The sequence below is a fragment of the Haplochromis burtoni genome, unplaced genomic scaffold (assembly GCF_018398535.1).
Source record: "Haplochromis burtoni strain Fernald_Lab_line unplaced genomic scaffold, NCSU_Asbu1 Contig_76, whole genome shotgun sequence".
NCBI lineage: Eukaryota > Metazoa > Chordata > Actinopteri > Cichliformes > Cichlidae > Haplochromis > Haplochromis burtoni.
The window spans coordinates 2,018,745-2,029,878 of record NW_024582437.1 but is presented as its reverse complement, the minus strand read 5'-3'; the positions used below and the strand labels follow the sequence as shown (position 1 = coordinate 2,029,878).

The window sequence follows — 11,134 nt, the reverse complement described above, 5'->3', positions numbered from 1 at the left end:
AGACCAAACCAAGTTTTGTTTATTAAACCAGATCAGAGGGGAGTCCCTTGTGATTTAAAAATACTTGATATGTAAAATTAAAAACTCAAAAACACAGAAATGAATATTGGATTGACTGAATTGGTCAGTCTAGTTGCATAATTTAGCTTTAAAAGTATTTCTCCCAGAGTAGCTGCACCAGGTAACACTGAAACACGATCATGACAAGACAAAGTTTATGATTTTGCATTCAACACGTAGCAACTAATAATCTGAAACTGCATGAGTGTCATTACCACAGTGGCACACTCCAGACAGCAAACACCTGCAACCTTATCCTTATCAATCGGTGCAGCCTTAACCACACGAAAGACAAAAAATTAAAACAGAAAACAAGGTTAGAACAATTATTTCAGCTTTATTGGTATTTATACATCACTGGTACATCATAGTCTGGTGAAAGAATTGGAAGAATTATCCATATTATTCTTTGTGACTTTCCACGAGGACACGAATACTGGCGTGGAAGACCAGAAAGGGGGCGGGAGAAAGCGTCACGGCAAGGGGAGGGTCATGTAATGTACACGGTTCCTTCACCCGCCATCATCTGTCTGCATACCTACCTGTACCTACTGGGACTCACCTGGCGGCCAAACGTGAGGAGCAAAACCGAAGCCTGCTAACACATTTAACCACATTCAACCCTTCGTCCTTCTTCCATTGTGTCATTTTTCCTTTTAGACACAGTAAAAGGGCTTACCCCTGTTGATGTAGGTAGCAGCAAGCTTTCTATTAACAGTTAACATCTTAATGATCTATTTAATAATAATAAAAAAACAAAAGGTACTGTACAACTACTGCTAAGAAAACCTAAGAACCTGGCCTTAACGCTTTTACACCAGATTAAAGTGCTAGAAGCAACCCATCAATCCACACTTTATTTTATATATATATATTTATAGCAGTATGTATTTATAGATATCTATCTATATATATATATATATTAGGAACAAATCTACTATTTTAACATTAATTTACAGGGTAATATACATTATATAGTAACAGCTGAAATATCAGCACAAATATAATCACTGTCACACTCAACAGCAAAATATATATATGATTATATAAACATATATAATCATATATACCAATATATAATTGTCATATATGCATGTAAAACAGTTAAACACGTCTCAGGCTCTTCAAACGATACCCAGAAAAAGCAAGTGTGTATCAAGACGTAAAAGCTTTACAAGTCTTCTCTCTTGAAAGAGCGACAGGCGGTGACGAAATTGCCACGACCTGCGGGTTATTTGAGGTCACAGGACAGTTATTTTGCATATTCCACAAATCTATTGCAACACGTTACTGTCTACAAACAGTACAGCCAGCATCCTGCGAGAGGAGCCGGTGTTAGCTGGACTCACACGTACACCCACTGAACAGAACATTACGACGATGGGTGATCTGATTATAGCTATGTGCTTTCAGATGGTGTGCTATGACAGTGAACAACAGGAGGACTACAATACACGATACTCTATAAGTTTAGCCTCAGAGGACAACCAAAAACTGTACTGTACTGTGAAAACACTACCCCGCCCCAAAAAACTACACACACACAGCAAATATTCTCCCTTCTCTGAGTCGAGTGTCATCGTATCCTGCTGCTGATGTGTTTTGTATGCGCGTGTTTACCACAAATCACCACTTGTACTGTTGACAGTCCGCCATCGCCAAGAGGAATGGAATGTGTTCAGGTTGCGTCTCTCCTAACTTTGTCTCCCTTTGTCAAAACTGAGAGCACAGTGAGTAACGTCCTACCGAACCAAGGAGATTTTCGGGGGTCTGATAGGGTGCAGGGGGGGTGGGGGACTCCTTGAGGTTCCATAAAGGTCTAATGCACAATGTGGGGCACCTCTCTCTTCTTGCAGCAGTCCCAAACCTTAGCCACCATCATCTTCACCACTTCTGAGTGGAGAGGAGCTCCGACGGTCCTCTTCAGTCATCCCCGCCCCGATTCCCTCCCGTCATTCCTCACATACAGCCTCATATTAGCGACACTTTATTCACTTCCCCCTACTCTGCAAAGATGCTGCACAAGGCTGTAACAAGATACACACAAAGGTCATTTTTCACAAAGAAAAAACAAAAAAGAAAAAGAAAGAAAAGAAAAAGCTCTGTAATAACTGCAGTCGTAACGCACAACAAGCATCCAATAGCTGGCTTCCAGCCTGGGGAGCCCTGGTGATGTGCAGTTAGGTTTGGGACGTTGCCATTGTTCTATAGGACTCCTACTCACTTTTTTTTTTTTGCCCTGTTCCAGGACTTGTTTTTCCCCCCTGTGTTGCACTGTTTGATTATTCAAAAGCCCAAATCTCTATGTCCTGTACATAAAAATCCTCTTTTTTTGAGAGCATAGGGTTCCCAAATGTTTTACAGGAGTGGCTCCTGCCGTGGTAAAGGTCTCCGTCCAGCCACAGGCCAAACTCCCCACTACAGAAGAAAGAAGAAAATACATTAGACAACTTCAAGCCATTTCAGAATCAGCAGTAAAAAGCCCGCGTTTTATCTCAATTTATGCTTTTAACTTGCAGGTGTAAGTGTACTGGGCAAAGTACCAACTACTCAGTGTGATAGCTAACAAATGGCACATACATATACAAATACAACTTATATTACTGATCGTCACCATGACATCAATTATTTTAATCAAAACAAAAGAACGTTTTATATCTGCATGTGATCTTATGAGCTCCGCAAAAGTGCAAATATCTTAATAACACCATTCTTCTAATGCAGTCCACACTTCTGGACATCAGCAGGCTTGTGTCTACTTTATGTCAATCTGAATTTAAATTTGACGTGCTGTCATATTTAATTATGACAAATATGTTGCACCAGTGGTCTGTAGATTTCTGGCTCACCTTCCTCCACCAAAAGCTAAGGAGTCCATATCCCCTTTGATAAAGAACATGTTGTCACCGGTCCACTTGTACACCTGCCCATGATACAACAGAGCACATATTAGAAGATACTGTATGACATATTCAGTGATGATATAAGAGAGAAAGAGAAAATGTAAACTAAAAAACACTTATACAGCATATACCATAAATCACATACATCATATTTAATTCTGTGTCTGCTGCTAATGTATGAAATAATTTGTCTCTCAAAGCTTTAAACACAACACAAAAGCATATAAAGGTTAAATACCCACCGTGCTAAGTCTCCTATATACACAGCAGGCAAACATGCCTGAGCGGTCCTTTGGAGTGGTTTTTACAGCCACTTCCCATATATAACACAACCATTCTCCTTCTAGGTCTTTGCCAACTCATGAGGGAAATATTTGGCTCCTTAGCTGCTAAATGCGTCTTTCTGTTCACCAACTACTTGCTGACTGACTGGTGCTGAACAGGGAGTGTACACTGGGTTTTAATAACAGGGCTTTTGCACCAAAAACAGCTGCCTGCTAAAACTGGGAGTGAAGTTACAGAGAACCAAAGCAGTAAAGCTGGTGGCCAGAGAGCTAAAACAAGCTGCTGAAAGCTCTGCAGAGGTGGGGAGAACTGCAGGGTGTGTCGCTATGAGCAAATGCAAACATTAGTTCTCCTCACTCCTCCATTATTGGAGAAGAATATTCATTCAGAAGTGCAAAAAAGTTACAAAATCTAACAGTGACAAAATGTTATACCTCAAACTCTGGATTAAAGGTGAAGAGGAAGGTCTCTCCGGTGCCATAAAAGCCATCGCTGACCTTAAAGGGCTCGGATGCCAGCGCACCAAACACCTGAAGTTATTAAAAAAAACAACAACAACAACAAAAAGGTGATCAGTACCATAACAATGTGCCACTGTGGTTTGTTTCTTAAATTTGGGCGCGTACCTGGCCGTCGCTGTCTTTAATGACCAGGAGCACCGGGGTGTCCTGGGCCTGCATGGATCTGTACAGCGTCTTAATGCTCATGCCGTGCTTTGCAGTGCCAAAGACCAGCGTCCATGGGTACCCGATGGTCCGCGGAGGGAGATTCCTGGCAAGCTGTGTGCGGGGAAAATAAATTTTAAAATACAGAGATGAAAAAGGAAGGGAAAAAAATGAAAGAAAGAAAATGAAACACAGAAAGGCCACAGCCACCAACGCTCAATTACATCTGCGGTGACCTTTTAACACTCTCTGGCGTTTAAGGAGGAGTAACAGGGCTGAAAACAGTGAGAGCAGTCTCAAGAGAAAGAGAGGCCCAGCAGACCCTGAGAGAGCACGCTGCCCTGCTGCTGACTGACTCGAGGATTAACGGCGGCTGTGGTGTATGGGGAGATAATGCCGACAAGGCGCTGGAGGAGCGGTACAACTTATGTCTCATTTTAATGGACAGATAAAACAGACACTGACTAAAACATGGAATTAAAGTGACAACTTTTTACTGCTATACAGAACAAGGACCTTTAAATGTTCTGTTCACGCTCAAACAATTCCTCAGTCCCTTTTGGCATTTTTCTTGTTGGATCAGCACTTGCTCCAGTGGTGGAGCTGCAGCAGTCATATAATCAGCAGGCTGGGAATGAAGCCACGATTAGGCGAGGCCTGACTCAGCTCACCTCTGCACTGCTTTGAGCCAGGCCTGAGCCCCGAGCTCTGTCCGCAGGGTGATTAAAGAAAGCTTGCATATTGGCACTCTATTGGTTAATAAGCCAAGTGGGACTAATTTGGAGCTCTGGGTGTGTGTTAACTTGCAGTGCCTGCAAGGCACACAGTACACCTAACAACAACATGAAAGGTTGGTGACTTGGATGTCTGTTTCATGCATTTCTCTTTCATCTTTGTCACCGCTTATTTCTAACTCTTTGCGTTGGCAGGATTAACAAACCAAATCTACCTGAAATCATCCGGAACACAATAAATAAAAGAGAACAGTTAAAATTCTTATCACCTGCACTAGGAGTCTGGACCTGTACTGACAATATATATTAAAGCCAGTCACCAGCTGGTCACCTGCTCATTTTTACTGGTTACCTAAATTTTAGCTTTAGCATTTTAGCTAGAGTTAAGAAAACATCATCTACTGTGGATCCAACAATTATTTTTTAGATTCTCATCTCTATATGATATTTAGAGAAACAACAATTGCAAGTTTATGTTACTAATGTCCAGGGTGGAAAGAAAGCTAATCTACAAAAGAAGTCAAAGCAGCAGTAGCTGACACCCAAAGGTATATTTTAAAGCTTTCGTGTTAGTGTTTAGTTTTCCACTAACTGACAAAGCTTTGAATGGACAGCAGTACTCTCTGTGATGACATCATAAACATTGTAACAGGGATATCGTACAAATGTTGGTCACTGAAAATAAGCACTTGACAAAAATCAGGCGATTTGTTTGTCGGTGCTGTTGCTTCTGCTCAGTGTATCCACCTAACAAATGCTACTAAACTTATTCAAGCAGTGAATGAATCCTTTTCCCAAACACACAGCTGGAAATCAAGACTGCAAGGTAGCTCTATGAACTGATAACTTAATTTGTTTGGGTGCTACGACATTTTGAAAGTAAAACAAATCCTCAGTTTTTTACATGTCAGATTTCCAGCCTGACACAACACACAGGCGTCTCACAGAGATTTAAAGACTAAGATGAAGAAAAAAAAACAAACAAAAACAAAAACATTTAATGCTAATCATTATCAAATCATAAGAAATTTCTAAATATTCTGTGGTTTCCATTTTGTATCTGTAAAAACAAAAACTAAAAAGCTTACTGCCAAGCCTACTGGGTTATAATGAAAACAGGGAATCTATTATATTCACTTTCAACATACACTAGACAGTGGGACTATTTTCATCAGTTGACACGCCTGTGTATTTACAGTAACAATTGCGCAGGTAACACTAACATGGAATAAAAGACAGCATCAATGTTCATTATAACAAAGGAACAGGCATGTGCTCTTAGTTTTGGATTGTTGTTGGAAAAATATTTAAGTTTAGAATACCGTCAAGTTGCATGAGATGAGATTTTCTGCAGCAGCACTTACTTTCTCTATCTGGTCGGCCTCCAGGAGTTCGCTGGGTTCTCTGAGGTTGGGTTTGAACGTGTCGGGCTCCAGCTCAGTTTTGACCGTGCCATGTTTAGAGTTCACCTCTTCCTTGGTGGTAATCTACAAGCACAAATACTTGTTAGAGATGCACTGACAAGACGAGCTGCACTTCCAAAGAGCTCTGATACTGGATGCATTCAAAATAGCTACGGTCTTCCAGTTGCTACTTTTCATAAAAGGGCAATGACGTGACCGGCTTTACTAGTCAGGCTGTCTACTAACTTCCAACAGACTGTAATCTGTGATCTGCTGAGGCTACAAAAAAATTGGACAGGAAAGTATTAAAAAAAGACAACAACGTAGAACTAGATAACCAACTCCACAAAGCATAACAAGTTCAGCTAAACAGGCTGGGCGATAGAGGAAAGATGGGGAAAAATTGCTTTTTAACCATAGCTCAATCTCACTAACAAAATGTACATTTTTCCTCCATTTGGGGGCTTTTCATTGTAGCCATTGTCCTGCCAAAATTACAAATGCAGTGTTTGCTAGCAACACACTGATAATCCAACAATGTGATGATGACAGCTGAATATCTTCCTGCCACTCTCTGATGCCAGATGACTAGGATCAGTTTGGCACAAGTGGGAGAAGCATTGCAGAGACACTGTCTGGGAGAAGAGAATGCTAAGTGAATAGGAAATCGACCCAATGAATAATTTGCACTCCTATGTTTGACATTTTCTCTGACCAGCCGACTGTTTGGGTTATTTATCTTTCTCAATAACAGAGGCTGATTGTGGAGCACTTCGCCACTGATGACTGGGATGCTATCATGTTTCGGTCCTCATTCAAATGAGGCCTGCCTGCATTGTCCTCAGAGAACATCATTCATCCTGTCAGGGGAGTCTTACTTCAACCCTCTTTCCAATACGCCATCTCTTTGTTCTGCAGCCCTTCGATGTCTCTCGATTAGTCCTAAGGCAGGCTGCGCTCTTTACATTCAGCTCATTTGAGTAGTACAGGCAATTTGTATTTTCAAAAAAAGTTCTACAATAAAACCCCATCTGTGTGTTTCCTGTATACAATCTACATATCCATATAGAGCTAGCGACACTGATCTACCAGACTGATCTAGTGGAATGAAGACTAAAAATGTTCACCGAGTCTAAAAAGAAGCCTGACGCATGAAGATAAGGCTGCTGTGACGTGAAAACCTCATCGCTACGAACAACCTGTCTGTAATGGAATGATAAAAACTATTTTCAGTCGACTGCTCAACAAGTTATTGCCAATGTTTGGCGTCTAACAAGCTTTGAAGAGAATATGTGAGCTGAAAGTACTACATTTATGTTTATTTAAAGCAACAGGGGCATCAGGAACAGGAATAGCAGCAGCAGCAGCAGCAGCAAGTAAAGCTTCAGTGGGGAGTCTAAAATAGACCGTGTTGGTGCAGCAGATTTGGGCAGAGTGAAGAAAGAGGGGGCAGACGGGGTTTGGTCAGGGCACCTGGAGTCGTTTGCAGAGCGAGCGCAGATCTTCGCTGTTTAGCGCATCGATCCGACGGTGGTACTCCGTCAAAGACACTACCTGGTAGTACAAAAACAGGAACAGGTGGAACATAAAACTCTGCCACTTCTAACGCTGACCATGGGGAGAAAAAAAAGTTGAGTTTTGGAAGTCAGTGTGCGCTCAATGTACACTCCTCTGTTCCAAGAAGGTTTGTGTTTGAGCTTTGAATAAACAAACTTAACAAAATGTTTACTTTGGGTAAAAGAGAAGGGGTTGGAGTCTTTCAGAGCACTCAGTCGTTTTGCATGTTTGTGTAACGTAATCAATAAAACTTTCCTACTAGATTGATTTGGTTATATTAAGTATTAACTTGAACCAAACATCGCTGCACTGGAAAGGAAAGCACGAGCAAGAGAGAGACTGAGACAGAGCAGGAGTGAGAGGGCTCCTTAGAAGTTACACTAGATTTTGGATGTGTGAACATACAGTGATAACAACAGAAACAGCTGTGGTCTGACTGCTGCAACACGGTTTGCTGGAAATCACAATCCACCAAACTACAACTCAGACAGACCAACACAACACAGTGACCTACTAAGCATGGCTTCATTCCAACAAAGTTCCACCCAACAGACAGCTGCAGCCTCCAATAATCCACTATGTCTCAGCAGAGGGAAGAGACTCGTGTGTGAGATCACAAACAAACAGTCATCTAAACACTCTCAGAGATCTCTCTTACAATCATGAACACCGTGAGAGCCTCTTTTCATTAATTTTTCACACAGCTTAGATAATCTTCTAGTCACCTCGTTGCTACAAGTGTAAATAACTTTTTAGTAAGAGGCTACCTTTATACAAGTCTCAATAATGCAGCAGGAGTGGTAAAAGACAGCCCTCATAAAAAATGCATCTCTGCTAACCTTCACCTGCAGCTAAGGGCACTTTGGTAAGACTGAACCTGAAAACGGGCAAGCTAGTAGCACGTTAGCTTGGAGGGGCTGCGGCAGACTCAGACGTGACTGAAATGATGACCTGGAGCGATCAATGTCAGAGGAAACAATAATTAAAAAAAAAAAAAAAAAAAAAGACAGGTTAGTGATTGAATTTTACCAGTGTGATAAAACAAGTGGCTAAATGAAAGGCAGAAGTACGGTTTATGAAACTGAGGGAAAAAAGTCAAATAGCGTAACTTTAAATAAACAGGGGTATGACTACAGAGCTGGATCCTCCATATGTCACCTGGGTCTGGAAACTTTCGCACCCCGTACAGAGCAGCGCACATCCTCGCTGGCCAAAAGAGACAGACAACGGATATGAGCTCTGTCCTGACTGCCAAACAGTGGTCACATAGTAGCCACTTTGTTAAACACCAGTCACTAAACTGCACCGGGTCAAGCTAAAGGGCTAGCAGGCTAGTTAGCCTTGCTAGCGACTTAGCGGCATGCTAATAATAATAACAACAATAACAGAAAGCAGGGATATACACTGGTGTAGACAGAAAACATGAAGTAAGCGACATACACAGGTGTACTTAGGGGTCAGCTGTTTCTCTTGCTCCTTCACCCTCCTAGAAAACATTTCCTGTCGAACTGGGCGAGGTTAAAGCTGGAAAGTCATATTAGTGATCCCTTAAGTTTTCCCAGTGTAGCCCCGAGTTGGTATTGAGCCTGACAGTCCGCTTGACTAAAATAGAAACACTTTTTTCCCCCAAAGGGGTCTCTACCCCGTGTGAGTTGTGTGACACTGCTAACATCCAATAACAACACGGGTTGGGAGGAGACCCGGTTTCTTATTGGATAAAAAACGATGATGCCATCCCCTAACTGACAAAATTTAAAGATACAGTACAGCAATATTTCAGGAGGTATACACTTGTATATTTTAAAGATTTCTGAGTGATAACAAAAAGAAAACATTAAAGTGTATTACATATATTATAAAGTTTAAAAATATATATTTAACTAAAACAAATACAATTAAATGTAAAGCTGCTTTAAAAGTCTGTTTTGTCAGTCTTGCATTAAAAACAAACACAAAACTACTAGTTGAATATCCATAACATCGCGCTGTGAAAAAGACATTGCTCAGGTTCCTATTTACTGATTCTGTAATGGATCGTGTAGCCTCTGTTTGCCAGAAGCCCAGGGAGAAACAAATCAGTCCACTTTGTTTCCTACATCATTTATTTACATTCAAAGTTAAATGTACCCCCATGTATCAAATTCTTCACACAATGAATTCATCCTTTCATTATCCACAGGGCTGTCTGAAGTCTCATTTGACCAAATCTCATTCACTCTGCAGAGGCTAACAGCCCTCTCCTCTGCACTTTCTACTATCACTTCTGTAAATCTAGACTAAAGACACTATGAATAGCAAGTTTTGCAAAGAAGGAAGGACTAACATCTGTGCCACTTTTTTTTTTTTTGATTGGGGGGGACTTTTAACAACTCAAACAGCACAAGCAACTCATAATGGTGTTTTTGCCATTCAGCAAAAGACATTGTGAAAGGCTGACAAACAGGAGTGACAGTCACACAACATGTGGTGAAGCTACAATACAGCGACTGAGAAGAATCAACAATTACACAAACATGCAAAACACTTTGGTTGGAAGTTCAGAGAAGCGCAATTCCAAGCAAAGCAAGTGTTCACACGTCTTGAAGAATTTACACGTGATAGAAAACAGACACAAAAAAATTTACAGTTAAACCAAGAAATGTGCAGTGGTACCCAGAGGTGCAAAATATAGAAGCAGAATACAAAACTGAGGTTCAACAAGTACACATCTCAAATGGTAGCACACATTACGTTTACACTATGCATTGCATAATGAAAGCAAATTAATGTTATTTAACATTTAATTTAACATATATAACAACAAAGAGCAATTTTAACACATACGATCGTTTGCTTCACAGGATATGGATTAAAGCACAGTGGAGAACTCACTTAATCCATGTCCGCTTGGCTCATGACAACACAACATGTGCACTTTTAGTAAAGTGAAGAAACTGTTTTAGCTGTGTTGACCTTACCTCCCACTCCTTGACGTTGAGATCGGTGATGGGCTCATGCTCATTTGTTTCCTTCACCTCATTCTTCTTGACAACCCTAAAGCCGGGCTCCTGTCCCATCCCTCCGACCCCCTCACCGTACATGTCTGGGCTCCACTGCATGAAGAATACATACAGGTGGTCTGACCTGCAAGAGACAGTCAACACAACATTCACATATTATTATCCTATATGGCAAATGTGTTTGCTAACAGCTACTTACTTTCATATTATGGGAACCGTGCTACACTAGAACTTATCTGAAGTCCTTTTTTTTTTTTTTAAGTGCCCACCATCTCTTGGAGAAGACAACTGGATTCTTAGCTGCTAAGAATCCGGTTAGTTGGTGTCTTTGCCATTCTACCATGTAGGGCAGGTAGTATGGAGCAGATTTATCGGAGTGGGTGGGGTGCTTTTTTAAGAGATCAATGTAAGCCATATGATTGAACCAAAAGACTCAAGTTACACGTGCCAAAATAAAGGAAAGCAAAACAAATCAAAAAGATAAGAGAACCTGCAGAAGTTGCAAAGTTTTTCATCTTTCACTTTACA

General features: G+C 41.0%; 1 protein-coding gene across 7 annotated transcripts in view; it reads right to left on the bottom strand.

Moving 5' to 3' along the window:
• Positions 1–377: 377 nt before the first annotated feature.
• oxr1a (oxidation resistance 1a) overlaps positions 378–11,134 on the bottom strand; it is a 169,062-nt gene continuing 158,305 nt past the window's right edge. For 5 of the 7 annotated variants that reach the window (XM_014334212.2, XM_042221897.1, XM_014334211.1 and 2 more), the window contains 7 exons: positions 10,565–10,730; positions 7,524–7,604; positions 6,012–6,134; positions 3,875–4,027; positions 3,683–3,778; positions 2,910–2,983; positions 378–2,478 (listed from right to left, as the gene is read on the bottom strand). In XM_014334212.2, coding sequence (XP_014189698.1) covers positions 2,343–2,478; positions 2,910–2,983; positions 3,683–3,778; positions 3,875–4,027; positions 6,012–6,134; positions 7,524–7,604; positions 10,565–10,730 — 829 coding nt within the window. In that variant the 3' untranslated portion in view covers positions 378–2,342. Of the gene's footprint in view, positions 2,479–2,909; positions 2,984–3,682; positions 3,779–3,874; positions 4,028–6,011; positions 6,135–7,523; positions 7,605–9,047; positions 9,467–10,564; positions 10,731–11,134 lie in introns of those variants that run through there. The other 2 variants (XM_014334215.2, XM_014334214.1) reach the window with 2 other exon arrangements.